General features: G+C 38.3%; 1 protein-coding gene across 3 annotated transcripts; it reads right to left on the bottom strand.

Moving 5' to 3' along the window:
* Window positions 1-160: 160 nt before the first annotated feature.
* On the bottom strand, window positions 161-26,126 carry FRS3 (fibroblast growth factor receptor substrate 3). Of its 3 annotated transcripts, XM_087929534.1 has the most exons (9): window positions 23,712-26,126; window positions 23,081-23,171; window positions 20,566-20,680; window positions 19,409-19,540; window positions 19,188-19,282; window positions 16,142-16,328; window positions 10,502-10,657; window positions 9,063-9,205; window positions 161-7,984 (listed from the first exon to the last, which is right to left on the bottom strand). In XM_087929534.1, exons 5-9 carry the CDS (start codon window positions 19,251-19,253, stop codon window positions 7,043-7,045), a joined length of 1,494 nt encoding a protein of 497 aa, XP_087785660.1. In that variant the 5' UTR covers window positions 19,254-19,282; window positions 19,409-19,540; window positions 20,566-20,680; window positions 23,081-23,171; window positions 23,712-26,126; the 3' UTR covers window positions 161-7,042. The 3 variants fall into 3 exon arrangements, with proteins under 3 accessions (XP_087785660.1, XP_026571406.2, XP_087785661.1); XM_026715621.2 differs by having other exon boundaries at window positions 23,081-26,126; XM_087929535.1 differs by lacking the exon at window positions 23,081-23,171 and having other exon boundaries at window positions 24,112-24,230.

Here is a 26,126-nt window from a genome sequence, read left to right as displayed (position 1 = left end):
AGCTCAAGACATCTATAGGATCTTACGCTGGAGATTAATATAGGTATTATGCAAAAAATTCAAGATTGCTGAGCAAACAAAATTGTCAGAGATCAGAGTACCTTGGTAATTACAAAGTTTTTGTTTACAAGTTATCAAATAAACCACACTTTCCATAAGATAAGCATCAGAATTAATTTATTTTAGATACATTCTTTGTGCACATTAACATAAGATATTAGTGCTCCTCAGTCACATGGCACTGCTAATGCTCTTCACTTTGAAGGCTACACAGGATAAGATACAAATAGGAATTAACAGAGGTACACAGCAGAAACCACTGAATAAAAATCACAAAGCAACTTCTATGGCCAGAACAACTGAGCATCCCCATACCCTTGTTTTTCTGCCAGGTCAGAAATAAAATCATCAGTACAAATAACTATGAAGTAAACAGCACAATGTAAGACACTGAGATCTACCTAGCTATAGCCAGGCTTTTCAAAATGAATTACAGAAAAAAATCTACCCACTGAAAGTTGTTGTCTCACAATCCCAGACTCCAATTTGGTTACTTTTTAATATTAATTCAAGAACAGGACCATTTCTAACATTTCAAGTATTTCATACATCTGAGGACTGAATGTTCCAGGAAAATAACTCATAAGCTGGTTACATTTTTCATATTTAGAGTTCTTCTCTCTTCCCTACCTCCCTTAATGGGAAAATGAAGGCAGATTCATATTCTTCTATCACTAGACAGAGGCAACAGTTCCCTGCTTTTATAGAATCCAAAATGCTTGAAAAGATGAACTCTCATGAAAGGACTTGAAACTATGAAAAGTTTTAAAGAAATATTAAAACATAAATAAAAACCTATTATCTTATGTAGAACAAGATTCCCCAGAGACCAATCAGAAGACACAGATAACTATTATGAGATGGGGAATTGGGAATTGGGTTATAGATAATGCCCTTTCACACTAAATACAACATCAACTAATATGGGATTCCATTTGATGTGCAAAGTAAGTTCAGTACAGTACTAATGTTTCTTGGCATTTATGATACTCAAATCTTAATCTTCATAATGCCCTTGAGACATGAGAAAGTATTCCACTAACATTATTCCATTCAGTGAGTTTACAGTACCTGCTCTTAAAAGCTGCTGGATGCAGTGTAGCTGTAGACATACTCATTGACAATGTTTTTAAAAGGGGCTATGAAGTACATACTAGTCTATTTTACTTTAACTATCCAAGAGAACTAAATACCCCATTTTGACAGCAAAGCCTAAAGAAAATTAGGCTACAGCAGTCCCCTGATTGCAAACTATATTTAATGTGCTGATCCTAAAAGATGACTAACATGGAAATGTTGTTAAGGATGCAATAAAACATGAATCTACTTTAATTTGACTTTTTTTTTCCTCTAGAACAGCTCAATATGTAGCTACTACCAGTAGCTAGTGCAATAACAACACAGCTATGCTTAGAAATGTGCTAGATTTTTGACAATCACGGTTGTTAATGGCTTGGAGTTTTCATGAGGGGAAAAAAGGTGACACCCAACTTAGTTTGGATGTAGTTTTTTTTTTTAAATAAACGTTATTGATCTTTTATAGCTTAAAAAAACAAAAATAAAACAAGTAAAAAGTAACAATCTCTTAAATGTAGTTATTTTTAATAGCAATTTATTATGGGACTTGTTGAATCGTTCTTTCCAATTGCACTGAATTCTTTCCAGTTGCACATTTAAAAGCAAATAAATAACTTTGCGCAATGCTGAGCACAATATATTCAGAGATAGGAAAGAATCATGTTTATCAACTCTCCAACTCTGTGAGACTTATGACTAGTGCCAGAAAAGTCACATTTTCACTTTTGATTGCTTGGCCAATATTAAATTTAATGTTACACATGTAGCAAGTGAGAATAAGAGCTAACTTCTATTGAGAATATCAGAAATCGTTTCTGTATACCATCCTCACTCCAAGGAATTCAGTGTCCTGCAATTCATGGCCAGAATTCTGGCAATGGTGTTCCCCACCAATAGGAGTCTGCAAAAAAAAATGTAGCCACGCAATGCACTTACCCCCTCAAACTTTACAATGTTTCTGTTGAGATACAAAAATAAGATCAGCTACAAGGGTGGCGGCTACAAAATTGCTCCTTTATGTATTTTAAGACTGATAAAAAGGCACTGTAGTGCCATAGTTTCTTAACCCAAGCAGGGGGAATGGAAAACTCAGGAACCAGGATGAGGGCAAGAATTCCCATTAAAGGAAAATTCCCCACCTCTCAGCTCTATCACTTCAGTTTCAGCATCTGCAGCACTTCTTCCTGCCCTGCTGCTGAGGTCAGAATCAAATCAGCTCTGTCTCCCCCAATACAGGCAAGGTGCAATCCATGGGGGTATAGAGCCAATGAAGGAACAGTGCAAGCACCACCTGTAAAGGAGACACTGGATTGCTGAACGATTATTTATCTATTTATTTACCACTATTATTTACCATTAGTATGCTGCCTTGTTCTTACAACTCTAGGTAGCTTACCACAAACACAATAAAACACGTATAAAATACTCAAAAAAAACCCAAGCCATTAAAACTAATAAATACTATTAACAATTAACAAAATTATTAATAAAAACCTATTACTACCATTAGACAGATTTGAATAAATGCCCCATAGAGCTAGCTGCCTGTTAGGTCACTACCCAAACACCATTAGAAACCAAAAAGACCCATCAGGTGCTTGCAGCGGACCAATTCAATCAGCCTGAAGGTTGATGGTGGCTATCAGTCTGACTCTATGAGAAGCTAGTACACCAAGTGCGATTCTGCTTTTCATCTGCCTCTACTAGCTGGAACTTTTCTAACCTTTACAAAGGCTTGGCAAAAGCACCATTCTTGGCACATTAGAAAATGTTCCTTAAAGGTCTCTGAAAAATAACAGTAATGAATAGTAATAAAAGTGCATTGAACCCTTTTAGCAGTTAAATGAGCAATGGATGTAAACTGCAAAAAGACTTAAGCAGGCAACCAGCTTCATATCTTTCATCGCATCTCATTCAGTGGATAGATTCACATAACACAATAAGTTACTGTTTAAATACGGAATACGAAACTGGTTGAATTCATAGAGTACACTAAGCCATAAACCTGATTTAAAAACCAAAATGGCTATATCCAAACACTAAACCAAAGTCAAACAGTGAAACCATGTAAGTGGCTCAATTAGATAAAACACTGATTTTTGGCACTGATTTAATTGTACCATGGTAAACACATTTCTTAGCACTTAAAACTAAACCATACTTTTAGGGAATCATACAAAAGTGTATTTTTAGCTGACTCTGAGACAACAGCAACCAGAAAGTATTCGAAGTCCTTCATTTTTATTAAGTATCTCTCAGAGTAAACATAATCCTTGAACGAGAGTGTTCCCTATTTAATCCCATGTCCTTCTTTTTAATCAACGTTGTTTCATTAATTACCCTTTGGGTTCCATTACACCTAAAAAGTAAACTATTTTTTTCCATCTTAACTGAATATCTAAGATAGATCAATAGACCACCTATACATAGCTTTGTGATCAATACTGAATGGTGACAAGAAGCTGCTCGAGTCCTCTGGACTCCAGCCTTCCCATCACCAGTTACATAGAAGCCTTCACTTGATGTTCTAGAACGGGGGTGTCAAAGTTAATGCCCGCGAGCCATATCCGGGCCATGGGGTGCTTGAATCTGGTCCGTGGAGCCCGCATGGAAATACCAAAGGACTGGCCCACAGTGTCTCTGCCGCCCAAAACAGGCCACGGGGAGGCCTCCCCAGATCCTGCAGCACTCTGCCGGCCAAAAACAGGGGAAATCCCATCTACCCTTCCCTCCGGTCTCCATCCCCACCCTTGCCAGCCCATGAATACAATGCTGATCCAGCCCTCGAGGAAATCCATTTTGACACCCCTGTTTTAGAATGAACCACCTGTGGATTTGTGAAGTAAAACTGATGACAAGGCAAACGACGACACTGGAAGAATTCTGCATACTGAAACTGCCCATAATGGCTCAAGAACAAGTCTCGTGTAGCAGTTACGGTACTGGGCTAGAAAATAGAAATCTAGTCTTCCCTTATGCATGAATGCCAGCTTTGTGTTTTGGGGCCAGTTACTCCACCTCAGCCCAATGCATCTGACAGGTTGTGTTGTCAGGAAAATTAGAAGCCAAGAGCATCAGTTCTTGAGTTCAGTGGTGAGATTCAAATTTTTTTACTACTGGTTCTGTGGGCGTGGCTTGGTGGGCATGGCAGGGGAAGGATACTGTAAAACCTCCAGTCAGAGGTGGTATTTGCTGGTTGTCCAAACTACTCAAAATTTCTACTACCGGTTCTCCAGAACTGGTCAGAACCTGCTGAATACCACATCTGCTTGAGTTATATATAAAAATTGAAGAATAAAAATATGATGATATATTTGGACTGAGTTGACTTAAAGTACAAATAGAGGACAGAGAAACTCTTCTATTAATTCTAATAGATTTTGATTAGACACTGGAACACCACAAAGGTCAATGATCATAAAAGACCACCTAATTTTAACGTCTACTAATAAATTTCAACATATTATGCACAACAATTAAAAAGGCAGTGCTGAATAAGCAAAATGATTTTATAGTAACTGGTTAAAATCAGAAATAGCCCAATTTATACATCAAGGATATAAGATCACTCATCAAATCAATGCCTTCTTGACAATCCTAACTATATGACAATGAGCCACAGTGAGGAAATCTTGATGTCTACCCAAATCTGTCTATCTTCCCCTTCCAGCTATGAATTTTAGAACATGATTTATAAGACTGCAGTGAAAGGAATAGAGGAAAAAATGCTGAAATTTGACATTTTTATACCTGCTTGTGATACTGAAACCATATAGAATAGCAGCCACTTTCAAAACCTTCCAAGTCACATCCTATATGCAGTTATCATATAAAAGTCAATCTTAAATCTCAATGCACTAATTGATTAACTCCTTTGTGACATGAAATACATGTAATGGAAGCAAGACTAATTATATATGCAACCATTTCTTCTCTTGTTCCTTCAGTGCATTTTTTCTCTCTTTTAGTTATGAGTCTACAATAGAACTATGAAGGAATAGTGGAATGGAAACTGAAAAATAAAGGACATGCTGGAGCATGGTATTCATCATTTAAGTCTCTATCATCTATGCTAATAAGTAATACCTTATATTTCAGATGAGAAATTCTTACTCTTAAATCTGGGATATTCTACATGCAAAACATGTGTTTCACGACAATATGGTGAGCAATAATTAACAATAATAAACATAATTTGAAGCGGTTTTAAAACTTCTGCACTACATTGTTTGGGTAAGGTTTTAATGGTATGGATCCATACGTAAAAGTTAGAATTAATATTTACCCAAATTATGAATACTTTAGATTGGTTTTGCTGAGCTTATCACTTGAAATACTAGTACTAATTTGGACTCCTTGAGGTGGAATTACATGAGAAATTCAAAGCAAAACAGGTAAACATTCTATTTTCAAAAAATAAATAAATAACAAAAAGCGCTTTGTAAAACTGTTAGATAAGGACAGCTCTTAACAGATTTGGAAAGGAAAGGAAAGAAACGATAACTTTCTATCAAATCCTAATCCCCAATTCTATGCTGCTTGTTTTGCATACAGTGAACTTTAAAAATGGCTTCAGTGGAACAGATTTTCAGAATAAACTGACTGAACTTTAGGTCAAATATAGTTATTCCTGGAAGGGCTAATCCCTGAGAAGGCCAACAGCTATGCAAAATAAATAATGTCCGCCATATGTATACTCCCTTAGTGTAGGTTTATTACTAACCCTAACATAAATGTGAAAGTCCCAAATAAGTAAAGCTTTGCTTGTCCTTAAGGTTGCTCAAAATATTCCAGTTCCCTCTTTCCCCACTTCCCCAAAATCAATTATTTGCAAATAATGGCCTGGATTTCACTGACATATTGAACTATGTCTGGGACAATATTAGAGTGTTGGATTTGAGGCAATAAAGTAAAATGGAGGAAGGAAAGCTTTTATGTGATTCTAGCGAACTACTGTAGTACCATAACATCAGAATATTAACTTCTTAGAGCAGGGGTCTCCAAACTTGGCAACTTTAAGACTTGTGGACTTCAGCTCCCAGAATTCTCCAGCTAGCTGGCTGGAGAATTCCGGGAGTTGAAGTTCACAAGTCTTAAAGTTGCCAAGTTTGGAGACCTCTATCTTAGAGACTATCCCAAACTGTTAGGCAAACAGCAACGATTAAAAACATTTACCAAGGATTTCTTAGGAATTTATAGTTCCATGTTTTTTCCTACTCTGAGGGTGAAGGGAGGCATATTATGAGATATACCACAGTCAGAAATTGGAGCTGGGAAGATCAGCTTTGCCAGCGTGTTGAGCCATTCCTGGGACCACATGGGTTTAGAACCATTCTTGCATGCATTACTATCTCTGATAGTCTGAATCTCCTCCTCTGCTCTGCCTTTTGGTGGCTAGCCTTGCATTTGTTTTTAAAAAATGATTCAACTCCTCCCCTCTTGGAGCTTTCCTGATTCTCATGGAGAAAAGAATTAATTGCAAAGCAATTCAGTGTTACATTTACTGGGCACTTTCACATGAATAAATAAACAAACAAATACCAGCATCTCTGAAAAATAAATTAATGCAAAATTTGAAAATAAATATCATTTGTGTATGTTCAAAAATAAATATTAAACAGAGTTTCCCTAGCCTTCACACTCCAACTGCACCATTACCCACCCTGTCATCAGCCCCGTCAAGTAATCAAGCACATGGCAGGGCTTCAGAAAGTACATGGTAGAGGAATAGGAGGCTCGGAAGAGGCACAGATAGGCTACATTTCTTAAATTAGCTTGATGAAACTATTCCAGTGACTCACACAGAGTAACAGGGAGCACAATGAAAAAATGGCAGTTATGTAACATGACTTGTTGAAGAGCAGATACAAAAGCCACAATGAGGTGCTTGGGTTGAATGTTCTTCTTACAGAGGCAGGTCAGTGCTGTTATGTCGTGTTTTCCTGGAAGTCCCATCGTCCTTAGGCAGTGCTCTCTGCAAGCTGGACATGGCTGCTGTCTTTTTATGGTCAATGACCGCATAGGAATTGGTCCTGTGGGCAGGATGGGCAACCGCACATGGGACATGGGGGACTGGTATGCTTTGGCGCCCTTTACAAGGATCATCTTGCAGTTCTACCTGGATATAATTGAGTTGCCTTGGCTGCTCCAAATAGGACCGGCAGAAGTCGAAATTGAAAACACTCGGGGTACAACTGCGGCGCTGTTGCAAGCAACCTCCCCTGTGCATGCCTCCAGGTAGGGCAACCCTTTCTGAATTCATGTAACTTCGTAAAGGGTCGTCTTCTTCAATTTCTGGATAACCAGCAGAGGAAGGTGTCATTGCATCACTGGAGTCCTCATCATCCTGGCCCCGTCTTAGGGGCTGACACTCCCACACAGGAGGCAATGATGGTAGGTTCTCATAGTGCAGTAGGGCGGTCCGGCGATGGGAGCAACTGGCAGGATTCAGGTCCTCACGAGGAATTTTCAAGCGCCCGCTACCCTGACGAAGTAAGGTTCCTCGTGAAGGCAGAAGACCATTGAGGTTTTCATAAACACACTTGGGGGCGAGGCACTCTTCTTTGTAATCGTTGTTGTTGTTGTTATGAGGGGTGCAGAAATGTCTTGAGCACTCCCAGTGGGGTCGACAGTAGCCTTCACATTTCATCCTGTGCCTATAACCCAGGTTCGGGCCCAAAACAAACTTCACTTCTCCTGGCTGAAGGTAAACTTGGGGATTCCGGTCCTCCAGGGAACAGCTATGGTTGGAATGAGCAATCGGAGGATGAACTTCAGGTAAGGAGTGCATACAATGATGGCCCCTTATTTCACCTTCACCACTGGCTGTGTTTACGTAGGTGTGGGACTGCAAAAAAAAATATTAGCAGGTGCTGAGAATAAATATTGTCTAGAAATCCTGCATTATTTATTATGAATCATAGGATTAATAAGAATCTGTACAGCATTTAAAAATGCATAAATCTTTAACAGCAACAATATTAAAAAGAAATATAGTCCCATCTTAACCTTGGATTCTGTTATTAATAATTCTAAACATGTTCCCTGATTGAAAATACTTTTTACAAATCCTTATCATTATCAGATAACACCTGTCCTATCACACGATATTATTTTACATAATCAAATCTTGTACAATCAGTCCCTGACCTGAAATCATTTGTTTGAGTGACCATTCAAAGTTACAATGACACTGAAGAAAGTGACTTATGACAGTTTTTCACACTTACAACCGTTGCAGCATCCCTGTGGTCACATGATCAAAATTCAGATGCTTGGCAACTGGCATGTATTTATGACGGCTTCCCTGGGACATGTGATCCCTTTCGCGACCTTCTGACAAACAAAGTCAATCCAGGTTCACTTAACAGCTGTGTTCCTAATTTAACAACTGCAGTGATTCACTTAAAAACCGTGCTAAAGGTTGTAAAATGAGGCAAAATTCACTTAATAACTGTCTCACTTAGCAGTGGAAGTTTGGGACTCAATTGTGGTCTTAAGACAAGGACTACCTGTATGCAGGGGGAAAAAAGACACCACCACAATTCTTGTTTAATCAAGAAAAAAATGTACAGAGTTATGAAAAACCCACCCTAGCCTTATTTTTATTTTTATTTGAGGGTAGATGTAGGTAAAATGATCAATACCCGGTGCAATAAGAAGGCATTATTATTATTATTATTATTATTATTATTATTATTATTATTATTATTGCTGTTGTTGCTGTGACTTTCTCATAACTGGAAATGAATACATCTTCTCAATAAGCAATTTTTCCTGAAAATCAAACTTAGAAAGTTAATGCATAAGTAAAAAAAGAATAGGTGCCTATTTTCCTAGAACAACATTAACTGGCATAGTTAAAATTGATTGGCACGGTTCATATTAATTGGTGCGCAGTGTTCTATTTCATATGCAATACTTACTTGCCCATCAGGGATAATAAGAGCATGTGTACCGTCCTCCCCAATGGAAGAATGCCTTAGACCGCTCATGGGGGCATGGCAGGCTGCAGGGCAAGATGAGGGTTCCATAGGGAAGCTGTGGAACCCATTAGGAAAGCCTGGGACTATGTATTCAAAAAATGAAGAAATGGGAGCACAATTAGCTTTACACAAAAAAACATTTAGCAAAAATACCCCAAATACTTTGCTAGTAGACCAATGGACCCAGATTGTATGATGGAAGTTCTCTACTGTAACGAGACAGAACAATTATAAAAATTACGCTAAAGTACCTCAAATCTAAGTGCAAAATAAATCAAAAGTCAAGATAACCAAATCAAATAATAATCTTCCTACTTCTCATGTATACTTTCTACAGTAGTTCTGGCGATATTTTACTGGAAACTTACGCATATCTGATCATTGTGTTTGGTTGCCTTAGAAATAAAGCAACAAGTTCACATAAAACTTAAAACTTTACAATAAGCAAAAGACATGAATGAAAAGTAGAGCTGATTTTATGGGACCAGATGATTAAGTAATTAACAACATCTACTTGGAGATGAAATAGGTTGATACAACTGTTGCAAATGTACTGAGCCCTACAAGTATCCCCAGTTCAGAGAAGATGTATATGGAAACAAGGCAATGATTCTCTTGCATAAACTAGAAATGCCCAATATTATAAACATATTACAACTGCATTATAAAAGTGGATTACGGTTTCAACTGTGAGATGACAATGTTGGCAACTCAACACTGACTCAAAACAAGGCCAAATTCCGATAACATTTTATATAAAGTAGGGTATAAATGTTTGGCACATGCTTAAAGAATGGTTTCACCTCATACAAATATTCAAATTCCTATCAAAACAAAATATTCTAACCAAGAAGAAATGTCTGTGGAGATTCTCAGTCATCCAGGTCATAACTGACTCAAAGGTGCATTTTTCTTTAAAAGGCAACTGGACTGTTTTTTTCCTTGAGGAAGATATTTTGCTTCTCATCCAAGAAGCTTCATCAGTTCTGATGGCAAAGGGATGGAAGGTTCCACAACCAATTGCAACCAGTGACCCTGAGGGCACACATAAACTCCCAAGTGGCCTCTACAGCTCTCAGAGAGTGCTAATGCAAAGAAATACAATCCTTCCATCCCCCGCCATCCTATCAGAATCTATCGATTTCCCTCCCTTATCCAGTCTCAACTGTCAATACCTATCCTTCCATCCCGCCACCATCAGAACTGATGAATGAAAAGCATTCATTGGATGAAAAGCAAAAGGTTTTTCTTCTTCTTCCACACGGAAAAAACAGTCCAGTTGTCTTTTGAAGAAAAAAGAACCTTTGAGACACCAGGAAGAAATGAGTAAAGGCCAACATAGGCCTCATTCCCCTATCCAGTTTGTAAGAGGGTCTCACTCTCGGGTGTCTGGGGAGTCCGGGGTAGTTCCAGTTCAGCTGCATTCCTTGTAATGACAACAGGTTCCTCCACCACACTGATACTATTACACTGCATCAGATCCTGCAGCAAATTAAATATCTCTTCAGCTCTTGAGCACTTGAATGCAAAAATTCCTAGGCGAAGAAGAGAAGGTCTATTTTAATGCTAGTATGTTCACATTCTCTAAAACAAGAAATGCATTTCAAATAAAGATAAAGCAGCGCTAACAAAATGCACCATTACTCCAGCCATATACCTCTATTCTAAACATTAGCAGATTACTAAATACAATGAAAGCAATATGATTGCATAGACATTTGGACAAATCAAAAGGATAGGATTAAGCTGTAACATGTGATTAATGCACACTGAAGCCAAAGGTCTGGTCCTGAGATTACACCTTAATTTAGGAGCCCCTTAGAAATATGTTGACTGCTTACCAACTTAATTTATATCTTTGGACATGAGGACAAGTCTTCAAAATTATAAATATTACTGTAAATGCTAATTGTGTAATTAGTTATACAAATTAATAATAAGGGAAGCAGAAAAAATGAATCGAAAGGTGATACTGTCATGATGCATTTATTGAAAGAAACTGTCTCTTTAGAGAAGAGCTTCAGGACCACTGAAATTTCAAGTCCCTCATTTGCAAGAAGCTGGGAAGAAGAAACCATAATTTCTTTTTTTTTTAAACAAATTTTATTAATTTTAAAGACAAACAAAACATCATTAAACATTGAAAACATAAAACCTCTTTCCATTATAAATCTTTACAAGGCAGGTAAAACATTATTTTATATCACATACTTCTAATTTACCCCATTTCCATATAGACACATAAATTCCCTTAACAAATTTCACATTATTTCTCTTATTCAATCACATTTCTTTTCTATATTTATCTACTATTAAATCATCATATTTATATTTCCCTCTGACTTGTTTACAATTATTCTCATCTGACATTCCTCCGAGATTTTAATTCTCAATCGAATATACACACACAAAACACAAAAACATAAAACTTCCTTTTAGAAAGTAGCTTGGCCCCAGATTACCTCTTTTTGTATGGACTTCAATTAAATTCATGCTCTTCTTGTATATCGTTACCTATCTTGTTTACCATTCTATATCTTCTATATAACTCCTCCCCGCTTTTCACTCTTAATTCTGTTTTATATATTTCATCTTGCTAAATCAATATATTTATATCTTTTGTCCATTCTTTTCCATTTAAACATTTATCTCATTCTCAATAATAAAAAAAGATAATTTCTCCTGAAATCACTAATCAGAGTATGATGCCTTTCTATCATCCCCCTAAATTGACATTTAAAATAGCACCTAAATCCCAATCTGATTCTGCTTAGTACATTCTACTATTTCAAAAACAAATACTACAATAATAAATCTATAATAACATCGACACATTAGCCCATTAAACTCTATAATTAAACTAATTTTTTAAACATTTCCTTTAATATTTTATTAAAACTTAAAGTCATTCATTATTAAACATTTTAACATTATACTTTAATATTTTAAGCTTTTATTAAATCTTATAAAAATCTTATAAAAATTCTATTTTTAATACAAATACTACAATACTATCATATGTACTTTGCAGAATCCTTTTTTTTTAAATTATACATTACCCTTTGTCCCTAAAAATTTTTTTCTTTTTCCCATCTTGTTTTATACCTTTGTGACTTTTTTCCCCCTTTACACTTTCTTTCTTGACCCTCCTAGCCTTTTTACTCACTCCTCTTCTAACCTCCGCCTTTTTGGCTTCCCCTCTCTGTTGTATTCTTCTTTCCTTTTGCTTTCTAACATTATATTGGTTTTGCATCTTATTTTTCTCTTTCATAGATTTTTTTTTAAGTCTTAAGTCCTTCCTTTTCCCTCCTCTCTTTCTCCTTTCTTTCTTGATCAAACTTTTTAGTTCATTAAAAATGGCTTCTTCTTCCTCTGCTTCTTCCAGCTGTTGTTGAATTTGCTGAAAAATAGCAAGTGCCATTTCTAAAAAGCAAAAGGCTTCTCCCATAGCGTCCTTGCCTTCTTTCCTTATTTTTGCGTATTGTTTTCTTAGTTCATCAAGAGATAGACCCATTATAAACTTTTTCTTCTTCTTTTTCTTTATCCTCTTCTTCTTATTAAGCCAACCAAAATATTTCCAAACTTAAAACAATTCCCAAAAGTCCCAAAGTCATCAAACAGTCCAAGCAAAGCACAAAGTTCTTCCCTTTGCAGTTTCTCTTCCTGGGGTAATATCAGTTAGGAAAAAAATCCAATCTGTATTTTAAAGCCTTTTTACAGTTAGTTTCTAGTCTCTTAATCTTCAAGGCATCTCCTCCAACAAAGTCTTAATATAATTTTTTTTTCCAAACCTCTCCCTTCCCACTTGTAACAAAGGGCTTTAAATTTTTACCTTCTGTTAAAAAGCAGGTTTTCCATGTCTATTTATTTGTTCCATAAGGGAGGGAGAGTAACTTTCCCTTTCAGCACTTTCATCCGCTGCTTTAAGAAACCTCCACTGGGAACATTGTAACATCCAAAAAAATAATAGTTTTCAAGGTATTAAATATATCCTTAAAGTCCTGGTTCAGCCAAAAAAAACTTTCACTTTGTAACTTCCTCCTTCTTCCTCCTGCACATTCTTAAGCCAGTTGCCGGCTTCTTTGTGGCGGCCATTAAGACCGCCGCTCCGCCGCCTTGAGAAAAGGGGGTTTTGCCGGCTGGGGAGGGGGTCTGCGATACCCCTCAACCCCTGTCCGGATCCCCCCTATCTTCGGCTACCCCAACAGGGCAGCCTTATCCTCCAGATCCATCGGGATCAGAAGCACCAAGACGGCTAGCACGGCAGGGATCGCGCAGAGTCGTGAATCCCTGCCGTCGCCGAAGCCTGGCAAACCGGAAGCAAGAAACCATAATTTCTGAAGAATAGTTGAGCTCAAACTATTTAGGACTTCAAAATCAAAACAAAGATATTTGGTTATTGAACAAGTCTCTCAGTCATGCAGCTATCCTCATCTACTGGGTTATACATAAGATGGAATTATGGTTTCATTTGTGCAACATTCTGGCCAAGAATAAAAGTGTTCTATAATTTGAATGCATTTCAACATATCCAGGTGGTATAGATATACATAGTTAGAACATAACTTAGAACTGCTAACCATGAAATACCGGTAGGACATTTACATTACTGTTTATTGTTGTTGTGTTTTGAAATAATTATAAAGAGAAAGAATTGAAATTGATTTTTTTTCTACAGTTCCACTGTTATTCACTTGCACTTTCCATATTCCAATGAAAGTAAGAAACAAAATAGGAATTGAAAAAGAACAAGTTATTATTATTGTTACTAGTATTACTTGGTAAATGTTCAACTATGCTGCCCATGAGAAATTTGAGGAAAACATTATCTGTATCTTATTTGGGCAAAAAAGTAAGCCTGCAACAGCATGAGCCTGCATAAAGAATCTAACAAGCTGTTTCCATTTAAATTTGCTAGCTCAATGTTGAGGTTAGACCCTCTTTTGCAAATCATCAGTAATTAACAGGATTGTACTGGTACATGTCTGGGAAGCACAGTAATTTGCTTTTCTATTAAACTGCAACACCTGCCCACTACCCATAAATACTTTTATCAATTGACTCTCTATTCTGAACTAACCAATCAGATACCGGCATGCACAGATATAAATCAAAGACCCATAGCAACAAGGACAAGAACATGGCAACAACAGCTGCAATTCTGAATAAAAATATTCTAAGACACACAGACACACACACACACACACACACACGTCAATAGATCCTACACATTTTCTGTCTTAACTTCCTGATATTAAGAATGATCATTCAAGTGAAATAAGCTTTAAAATCCATGAGAGAAAGGAATGTGAAAATAATCAAAGGACGTTCACATAATGCAAGGGAAATAATGAAACTTACAACCATTGAAAATCAAACCTGCCTTTTTTATCCACACTGCTTTGACTCAAGGCCTTTTGTATTTTTTTACTACTTCATCGGTAACATAAAAGATCACACTGCTGGCACAAACTAATGCCAATGGTGATCAAACCATGGGTTACAAATAGGCAGCCAGCTAGATAATATTCCTACCAAAGTCACATTATAGATAGGCCTCAACTTATGACCGTATGTTCAACAATCATGAAGTTACAGTGGCACTGAACAAATGGTATTTATGCCTGCCTGTCTACTCCTTCCCCTGCCTACTTCCCTATCTTTGCCCACAGCTCTGCAAGGCAGCTGCTGGCCACACAAGGCTTCCTTTCTGAGGTAATATGTGGCAGTTTCCTCATATGAGGACCTGGGGGAAGAAGTCCTCATGTGGCCAGCACTGCCGTGCAAAGGCGCCAGGCAAACCTCATCAGAATTGGGAGCAAGACAGAGAAGGTCAGTCGGGGGTAGTGAGAGCAGTAAGGGTCTCAGAATGGAGGGGGGGGCAAGAGTCGCTGGGGCTGGTTTAGGTTGGGGCTTCTTACAGCCCCAGAGCCGTGGTGTGCAAAGTAACTTCTGAGCAGCAGCATGACAAGAGCCCCCCAACCGTGCAATTTTAGGGTGGCTTGCTGCTTTACAAGGCAGAGTACAGAGGGCCAAAAGGGCAGAAATGGGGGGAATAGGCAGTTAGGGGGAGTTGAAGGGGAGGCATTCCCTTACCTTGGAAGAACCAAAGGTTGGGGCTGGAAGGGACGAAGCTGGGAATTGCTTGGATTGGTATAGGTCCTTGGCTAACAAGTGGAGGTTGCTAACCATGACAATAGGAAGCGCTAGGACTGCCATTGCAAAGGAATGGGCCCACGCTTTATGGCTGCATTACTTAAAGCTTGAGCTTTACAAACTGTATCTCTAGTGAAAGAAATTCTGGTCCTAACAGCCATCATAACTTGAGGACTATCTACAAAGGTGAAATGATGCATAGCATAGATAATGGAAAAAATTGCATTATAATGTTATAAGAGAAAGTTAACGCCATATTGTTCCACAAGATGCAGCAGTACCTAAATTTAATAACAAAATAAACAAAAAAATATATAAAATTTATTTTGTTATATCAGCTCAAGAGATCTAGCTAGAACTTTAATTCCAACCCTGTTAGATTTAGATTGGAATTTTAATCTGGATTAAAATACTTCTGTTTTTAAAAATGTTACTATTCTTAATATAGTCTAACTATTCTTAATGCAACAAAGACTTAAATGATCTCAGAGTTATTCCCAATCTTGCCCATCTCACCACAGACAAAGTGATATGGATTTAAAAAACTATCAGAGAATATTGGCCAGAACATTGTTGCAATGCTGTTAATGTGAAAGATGTTAGAAACATGAATACAAGGTATTTAGACTTTCCATTAATATATGGTTGGCTTTTATGAAACAGAATACTGGATTAAATAAGGCTTTTAAAAAGTGCTCTCTCACTAATATTTATCTGAAAACAAAAATGTGAATTTTCTCAAGTGTCATATTAGAAGACTGTTTCTATTTTTGAATCAGATTTTACAACATCCTATGAGGAGAGAAACTAGATATTATCCCAAGTTAACAGCTGTCCTGCTACTTGGAGAGAAATTTACATACCCTGTCCAGTTAGGCAGCGACGTCCACTTTCAAAGGAGAAGAGGTTGGAATCATAGCCATAGCGACGCAAGCAAAGGTATGGCCACCGAACAGCATCGCGTTTATGAGTGTGCAAAACAAGCTCCCTCTGTGTCAGTTCCATAATCCCTGAGCCCAGCTCCTTGCCCTCATCATCAACATTTGTCACCTGTAGAAACCAAAGCCAGTTGTCAAGAGCTACTAGTATAAACACTAAACACCATATAGTCACCGTGGAGTTATAAACTAGTAGTGTGGCTTATTCAGGAAGGTACACCAGCCCAATCACATCTCCATGAGGCAGTCATTTTTTTTCTTATTCAGTGGTGAAATGCTTTAGAGCAATGTTTTTCAGCCTTGGCAATTTTAACATGTGTGGACTTCAGCTCCCAGAATTCCCCAGTTAGTGGACTCAGAGTAGAAGTCCACACATCTTTTTAAAAAAGAAGTAAAAAAGTAAAAGATGCTTATAGGTCTTTACCACAAGCAGCTGTGGGACACGCTGACCACTGCATGATTCCCCTTGTACCTGCCTACAAAGACTTGAAACCAACAATTACATCAGTGAGGACTTGGTCTGATGACGCAAAACTGAAGCTCCAGGCTTGCCTTGATTGCTCTGACTGGAATGTTTTTGAAGATACCTCTGCAGACCTAGATGAGCTCACAGATACTGTAACAACATATGTCAGCTTCTGCGAAGACTTATGTGTACCAACAAGGAACCTGCAAATATATAGTAACAATAAACCTTGGTTCACAGCTAAACTTAAGCAGCTATGTCCTTCCAAAGATGAAGCCTCCAGAAAAGGTGACAGAATGCTATACAATCAGGCCAGAAATATATTAACGGGAGATCAGAGTAGCAAAAAGAAGCTACTCTAAAAAGTTGAGTAATCAGTTCTCAACAAATGAACCAGCAAACATGAGGAAAACTCTTAAAAACATCACCTGCTACAGCAAACCTTCTTCCCAGGCAGAAGGAAATCAACAACCAGCAAATGACCTGAATGTGTTTTACTGCAGGTTTGAAAGGAAACTACAGCCACCTATTTCCACAACCCCCATCTCAAACACACCAACAATAGCCAAGCCTCCTACAACTGGCCACAATCCATTGGGCTCACAACCTCTGGTGATCACAGAAAAAGAAGTGCAAGATCTATTTCACCGACAAAAGCCAGGAAAAGCACCAGGGCCAGACAAGATAACTCCTTCTTCCTTAAAAGTCTGTGCTGACCAATTGGCCCCCATCTTCACCTGAATCTTCAATAGATCACTAGAGATGTGCTATGTTCCTTCCTGCTTCAAGTGCTCTACTATCATCCCAGTGCCAAAGAAGCCCTCTATCAAGGAACTGAATGACTACAGACCAGTTGCTCTAACATCTGTAGTTGTGAAAAACTTTGAAAGGCTCGTGCTGTCCCACCTGCAAACCATCATGGATTCACTATTAGATCCCATGCAGTTTGCATACCCAGCAAATAGATTGACAGATGATGCTGTTAACATGGCTCTGCATTACATCCTACAACACCTTGAATCTCCAAATACCTACGCACTTGTAAGTGGATCATAAGCTTCCTAACAGACAGGAAGCAGCAGGTGAAGCTAGGCAGAATCACATCTGATACCTGTACAATTAGCACAGCCCCCCCTCCAAGGCTGTGTGCTTTCTCCTCTTCTTCCTATATACCAATGACCCAACAGGACAGACACAGACTTCAGAGGATAATTAGGACTGCAGAAAAAACAATTACTACCAACCTGCCTTCAATGGAGAACCTGTATACTGCACAAGTCAAAAAGAGGGCTGTGAAAATGTTTACAGTCCCCTCACATCCTGTACATAAACTGTTTCAATTCCTACCCTCAAAACAACACTATAGAGTGTTGCACACCAGAACAACTAGACACAAGAACAGTTTTTTCTCAAAAGCCATCACTCTGCTAAACAAATAATTCCCTCAACACCGTTCAACTATTACAAAGACTGCACTACTATTACTGTTTATCTTCTCTTCACTCCTTATCACCCATCCCCTCCCACTTGTGACTGTATAACTGTAACTTTGTCGCTTGTATCCTTACGGTTTATATTGACTGATTCCTAGTATGATTTGATTGCTTAGTGTACCCTAAGACTATCATTAAGTGTTTTACCTTATGATTCTTGATGAATGTATCTTTTCTTTTATGTATACTGAGAGTATTTGCACCAAGACAAATTCCTTGTGTGTCCAACCACACTTGGCCAATAAAGAATTCTATTCTATTCTATTCTATTCTATTCTATTCTATTCTATTCTATTCTATTCTATTCTATTCTATTCTACTCTACTCTACTCTACTCTACTCTACTCTACTCTACTCTACTCTACTCTACTCTATCTTTAAGTGCCAAGATTGAGAAACATTGCATAAGAGAAGTACTTCCTTACCAGAAAAAAATATTTCAGACAGGTACACCTAAAGTCAGTGTTAGTCCATCAACAAGACCTCAGCTATTCAGGAAATTGCTCCCTCTGGTGACATAAGGAGTGTTTTCTTAGCCTTAGCATGCAATAATACTAAGAATGCATTAATCGCTGTGCTTCTACTTTGGGCATGCTATCTAAGATTCGCTGAATAATATTACTGTCTAGCACCACTCATCAACTAATTGACCCAAGTTAAATGATTCACCTTGAAAGAATTTCATGCTTTACCAACCATGCACAAAAGAAAATTGACAGAAAATTGTCAATATTTCAAATCTCCAGACTGAATGTTAAGCAAAAAGGGAGGACATTTAGTTGTTTTATTGAGAGATAGAATTCCTTGAAATATACAAAGAAGATAAATTTTCTTAGCTAAAGGCAGTAATATTTAACTGAAGAAAACAGCAAGAAGACTGGAAAAAAATCTGTAAAAAGGAGTTTCTTAATCCGACTTCAGTCTTGAGATGAAATTTTGTTTGGGTTAACTCACAGTGATCAATACTAGTAGAAAAACACATTATAAAAGACAAAAAAAACATATAACTTACCTTAAACTTGGTAGGGTGATTATCTGGAACCCTGTCTCGGCATGGGCTACTGCAGCACGTTCCCATGGTGTCAAAACAACAGGGAAACCCTGGAACTTAAGGAAAACCAGAATACTGAAGACCAAACTGTAAACAGCATCTTTCTAACAAAATATTTCAATGTTTCAAAAACTCAGTGATGGGATTTCAGACAAACCATCATGCTCCTGCTTAAACCTTACTTAGCCATGGCTGTGAGCAGTTTTTTAAGGGGAGGATTCCCACATTCTTCACATAATCCTGTGCTGGGTGTCATGGCAATCAAGATGCCAAGAAGTCATTTATGGTTTCATAGAAACTATGTCAACTTTCACCTATGAAGAAGAGAGATAGATAAAAACACTCAAAATGACTAAGCCCCTCAAATTATCAACTGTATTTTACAGTCTCTTTTTGTACTCATATAGGTCAAGTATCATGAACAAATCATTTTAAACTTATTAACTCTCTGGCAGAAATACAGCAGAAAGTCTATTCTTCATCTATGTCACAAGGAGAACTAGAAATTTACTTTAAAATGAAAGCTTCAATTCATAAAAGTTTAATTAAAGTATTATTTTACAGCCTTCTAGGATAATTTGGTATTCCGTTTTGCAAAACAGAAAAGTAAAAAAGTTAACATAATTCATCAACAAAGAAACAATGGTAATAATTTATATATCTTGACACTGGATAATAAAGATTCCTTAGCCTAAAAAAATTAAGTTTTCCATTTTGGAGAAGTGTGGGTATTCCTGTGTTACCTAGTGAGAAAACAAGTTAATGACAAACATCCTTGAAAGGCATCTTGCTTATTAGTACTATATACATTGTTGTCCAAAAGGCAGATCCAGATGTTTAAGACATGCACTCATTGTACATGAATTTAAATGTGAGGGCTTAAACAGGCATATCTGAAATTGTAACACATCCAAGAAATCAGTGTCTTGTAACACATCCAAGGAATCAGTGCAGGGATTCCTTCAGAGAAATTTGTGCAGAAAATGATTGCTCAAGACAGGAATTTTGACATCTACTTAAAAGAATATTGATTATATTTGAGAGGTAGAAAATGTCCACTTCCCAGGTTGTTATAGGATTTGGTAATAAAACTAATGAACAATGGAGTTGTTCTGAGAGTGTAAAAAATTAAACGAGAAGATTAATATAAACTATCTTCAAGAGCTACCAATAATTCTTTAGCTATTTATCAACTATTGTTGTTTTAAAACATTCTGAATTCCAGATATTCCCAGAGTGTCTCTCTCCCTGGCAGTGAATGAAAAATCCTACTTCTCTTGCACAAAGATTAATTTTAACCATTTTAATTAATGAAAAAGTTATTAGAAATCTAACATACTTCAGTTCTCAGGAAGTTCACCTGTCTTCCATGTCGTATTTGGCAGTTTTGCTGGCTATTTCCAGCTTGGCTATAAATCACACTTCGTTTCTGCAGGCCTGGAGTGCCAAACATTCTGCAATTAATCAACAAACAATAATTTACAGAAAAAAACTTGCAATTGCGCCATAGTATAGTTACAGGAATAACCTATACAAAACAAATTTTGCTCATTGTTAATGCAGAATGGAAAAAAAATACATACAAAAGTCATTTCAATGTATTAACAATTTTTCTGAACAGGAATAGCTAATTCGTTTCTATAAACATTATATGGCAGCAGAATAACCATAAAAGATAACCAAGAGCTATCCAAATGAATTATTTAAGCTTTTAAGGTGCTTCTACACAAAATCTGTACTACTTCTAAATTTCTCAAAGTGGGTCTGACTGTTTCTTCTCACAAAAACAGTACAGAAGAAAGCTGCAACTGTATCAATATAGCAATAACTATTAACCTAGGCAACAGTCTCTCCTCCATGATACAATTCCCGATTCCCTGATATACAATTAAAGAATAGCTTGCCCCAAAGCTGAAGGCCCATTTTACATTAAATTAAAACAAATGCAATTTATTATTTCTGTAAGGAGCATCAAGACTCAACCAATTCTAAAATAAATTATGCCTGTTTTCAGTGATAATGTTTATCATTACTTTGAGCATTTTTCTTGCATGAAGCAATAAATATGACTGCAACAAATGAACAGGCAAAAAACAATCAGGACTAATGAAATCTGTATTATGATTTCAATGTACATATGCTATGCACTCCATGGATTTTAAGTTGCTGCTTTGTATGAGCCGTAATGCATAGTCAAGGTATGGATTAGGGGAAAAGGCTAAATAACAACATAAGCAAACAGGCCTCAAGCAGAAGATCACAGAACATTTATCCAACACTGATGAATTTTTGTTTTGAGGATGCACAAATATTTATTGTTTTTGCCTTCAAATACTTCAACTCAATACCATAAGAATTACTGCAAACTGCTGCAGATTGCAAACTACAGTTTGCAAATCAGAAACACACTCATTTCAGAACAATATTTTTCTTACATGCATTTAATTATAGTCGTATATTAAACAAAGAGCAAAAGCACAAGTTCTCTTTGTGCACAAATTTCAAATTTCTGATTTTCGAGGAAACTAAGATAGCACAGATGCTAGTGCAAAATCATAGCTGATATAGGGAAAGGAAGAAGTCATTCAAAATACAAAGATGGAAGCATACAGTATTCATAACATTAGATACTTACAAACATTTGTTTCCACAGAACTAGCATTATCTGTCCTTCAATTTAAGCCTTACTGTTGCTTACTAATATGTAATAAACATTATATTTTAAGAGTTGTTCTTCACTTGCATCTAACTATAGCATAAACACATTCCAGAAACCATTTTTTCTGGCATTGCCTTTATCTGATTTCTACATCTGAAGCAGCCTTGAGTTGTCCTTAGCTGTACTATTGTTAAAACAGTTTCCTCTTTATCCCAACATACTGTAGGTTTTGTTGAAGATACAATTGGTACACTCAGGTAATCCCTTGGGGGGGGGGCAGTAGATTAGACTGACCCCACTGGCCCATTGAGATTAGTACAAATATAGTCCTGGGCATTGTCCTCCATTCCACTTTGGGTAGGATAGTCTGGTTCTTTCAAATCAAACTCTTCTACCTGACAGATCTCTGAGCTGACACCAGTGATGTCTGTCAATAAAGCAGGAGAAAAGGAGCAACTTTCCCCATGCTTTGTCAGTTGATCAGTTTTTGAGCACAAGTTCAGTACTCTTCTTAAATGGCACTTTAGTCAATGCCTAAAATGAGTCCATTTACCAATTGACATCAGCTGATAGTCAGACTCCCTTTAAGCCCCTTCCACAAAACACCTGTGCAAAACCACAGCAAGTTCTGCCAGATGGCTAAACCTGCACCAAGGTCACATTAAGAGCAGTAGCATTTGTTGCTATCATGCCTGTAGCAGCATAAGAATGGCCACAGAGGAAAGCCAATTTTATTGGGTTATAGTTTTCTGCCAGCTCATGGGCTCCTGGATAGCCTTTAATCCAAGCATCAGGAAGACTCTTCTGAAACATGCTATCCAACATCAGGTCCTACATTATTATCTATATTAATACATTTTTATTTTTTTTATTTTGTCAAGCAATTAGAAGATGACAGGTATAAGTATAAACATAGCTATGAATACATGAAATGGATACATATAAGAAAAAAACAGAGTAGGACAGGGACGGTAGGCATGTTGGTGCGCTTATGCATGCCCCCTACAGACCTCTTAGGAAAGGGGTGAGGTCAATAGTAGACAGTCTAAGGTTAAAGTTTTTGGGGTTTGGGGAAGAAACCACAAAGTCAAGTAAAGTATTCCAGACATTGACCACTCTGTTGCTGAAATCGTATTTCTTGCAATCAAGTTTGGTGCGGTTTACCTTGAGTTTGTATCTATTGTGTTATACATACCTAAAACTGAAGCAATTTCACTTAGGACATCATTTTTCTATCTGGCAGCAAATAATTTCATATATTGTTGTTGTAACATAATTTTCATTCGCTGTGGTTAAAACCAAGATGTTAGGGACTACATCATGCTCAAAATGGTTGAAAAATATTAGGTTTGGGAAAGATTTCAGTTCTAATCAATTCCTATTCTTTCTACATCTCTATCACTGGTCAGTAATACACCTAAGGCAAAAATACAAAAACTACATAACACATGAACAAATCTACCAATTTTCTATAAATGACAAATGAAGACAATGCAAACTATTCCAATTACAGTCTTTTTGGACCAAGTAAAGCAAAAAGGGCACAAAAAGGGCTACACTGCAGTTCTGTACAATGTGATTATTCCTAAGGCATTTACTACTACTAGGAAAACAGAAGCCTACAGAGAATTAAAGCTAATCACAAAGCATACAAATTATGTTCACTTACTGGCACATGATCAAAATTAGATTGGCCAATTATGTGTGTGACAGCACTGCAATCTAGTAGTAACGGCTATCTAAAGAAGCCAACATCCGAATAAATAATTTTAGTCTTTAGTGCCACCAAAATCGCTTGCTTTTACTGCAATGGATTCAAAGGCTACTTCTCCAAAACTATTGCCAGAAAAGGAAAATCACGACGAAAGACTATTGCTCTCCCAACCACCACCCCGGAGGGACTGCAGACTAAAAGACAAGGAAATAATTTTCAATGTATAAAATAGGAAGGGGACGAAACTGCTAGAATCTGATGGGTAACAAGCGAATAACAACGGCAATGAATACGAGGGTGCAAAGGAACTGGGAGAGAACTGCCGTCCTTGGTCGGGGAAAGGGTGGGAGCGGGTTGGGCTTGCAAGCGCCGGCGCCACGGGAAGACCGCCAGGAGGAGGAGGAGGAGGCCAGAGGACGGCGAAAGCAAAGTCAGGATAAGAGATAAGCTGGCCGCCGGGTCTTAGGAGGACGGCGCGTGTTTGGGCAGGGGGAAGCCTGAGAGGTCAATACTTGCGGCACCGTCCAGGCGCGGCGCGGGATAGAAATGACGGAAGCAGCCGCTGCCGCCGCGTCCCTTCGCCCAAGTCCAGCCCGGGTCTGAGACCGCCGGGAGCAGCGAAGAGCACACGAGGCAGCCTAGAGCGTCGCTCACCGTCAGGAGGACTCGGCTTTCGACGGGCCAGGAGCTAAGTGACGGCGGACCGCAACCACAGACTTTATGATTGGTAGATAGCCGTGGTCGAACGAGGGGGCTTGTTTCAATGGCTTTTTTTCTTTGTTTCCCTACTTCATTAAGCGGCCAAAGGGACGGCTGCTTTCCTCCAAAGAGGGGTGTAAATTTAGATTTTAACGGAGGTCTGATCGGGCAGCAGAGGGTCCGCCAGCCTTCCGTCACCAAAGACGGGGAAACGTGTTCATTCTAATTTTCATGCCTTTGAAAGGGTTTTGAAAAGGTTGAGCAGCCAAATGCATCGCCAGGCCAACACCCATTCAGTCCACGGCATCCCACGGTTGCAAATGAAGCGTGACCCACAGTTTGCTAACCGCTTCCATCGGGTAAAGGGTAACCTTTTCCGGGCTGGAGACGCCGCAGTTTGTCTTGTGCCGCACCTGTGGGTCGCAGAGAAGTTACCGAGTGCATCCGCTGAGTTCCTGCAGGTGGCGGAACGGATGGATGGGTTGTACGTCAAGCGCTAGTGGCTTTTCTCAGGCGCCGTTTAGCCTGGGCGCAGCTGCAAATGTTATTCAACAGCAAATGCAGCAATCTCCACTCCCACCACCCGAAGGAATGGTTCACATCTTTGCACGTAGATGCCTTGTTCCCAGTGTAGGTGCAAGAAAAAACAAAACAAAACTGCACGGGATAGGAAGTGGCTGTTCACGTCATACCCACTAGGTGGAGCTACGCGCCTCTGACTTGGCCCGTTACGGCTCGAGCTGGTGGGTCCCGGCGCGCGGGCTGGTTCCGAAAAAGGCGCCCATCCCAACTACCGCATGCAGAAAGCGAGGTGGTCGGTGTCCGTTAAAACTAAAGAGTAATAGGCAATGCAAAAAATCTTGGGAATTGTAGTCCTTTTGCACATCTCATATCCTCGATGAAGGGTTTGATTTCAATGTGACAACAGCAGACTGACTCAGAATTCCAGAATTTGGTGCTAGAATGGATCAAGTACTGTAGTAGAATTGGACCAATCCTCCCATTTTAGCCAACATTTCCTATCCAACTGCATAAAAAAATAAAATAGATTGCAAAAACCTCCAAAGCCATCCAAAGAATGGGGACAATTATCTGTCTACTCTCTTCAAGTACCTTCTTTTTTCTCTGCTTTCAGAGTGACCTGTGTATATCTATGTGTAGGTTTGGAAGATTGTACACTTAATTGTATTTAGTTTTCCTTTCCCCTTTCATACATGGATACTGAGCAGATGGGATTCAAATTTTTTAACAACTGGTTCTGTGGGTGTGGCTTAGTTGGTGGGTGTGGCTTGGTGGTCATGTTATTGGCTGGGCGTGGCCAACTCAATATCACTCATTGAGGCACGCATCTCCTCGCCTGGCCTCTCATGATTGTGGGGATTCTGCAACAGTCGTAAGTGTGAAAAATGGTCATAAGTCACTTTTTTCAGTGCCATTGTAACTTTGAATGGTCACTCCACACAAGCAAAGTACCAGCAAAGGAGGGAAATAAACTCCAGAGAAGTTCCAGAGACAGGAAGTCTAGTCCTGCCAAGAATGTAATAAGGGTTAACGGAGAGGCAGTTTCTGTAAGCAACACCAGAATGTTTCCTTCCTGCCTTCCTTACAGGATTAGGCCAATAATTTCTTCTAACAACTGGTTCTCCAAACTGCTTAGAATGTTAACAACCGGTTCTAGCAAATAGTTGCAAACCGCTAGAATCCCACCCCTGATACTGAGACCATGCATGACAATCCTCAGATTAGGGTTTGGGTTCTCTCCATATATTGTTGGTTGGAAGGCAAATAGTTAACTGCAAATAGAGCTACAAATAAAAACACTCTTGCG

The sequence above is a fragment of the Pseudonaja textilis genome, chromosome 3 (assembly GCF_049901715.1).
Source record: "Pseudonaja textilis isolate UNSWEBS1 chromosome 3, rPseTex1.2, whole genome shotgun sequence".
Classification (NCBI taxonomy): Eukaryota; Metazoa; Chordata; class Lepidosauria; order Squamata; family Elapidae; genus Pseudonaja; species Pseudonaja textilis.
This window is presented reverse-complemented; position numbering and strand designations above follow the sequence as displayed.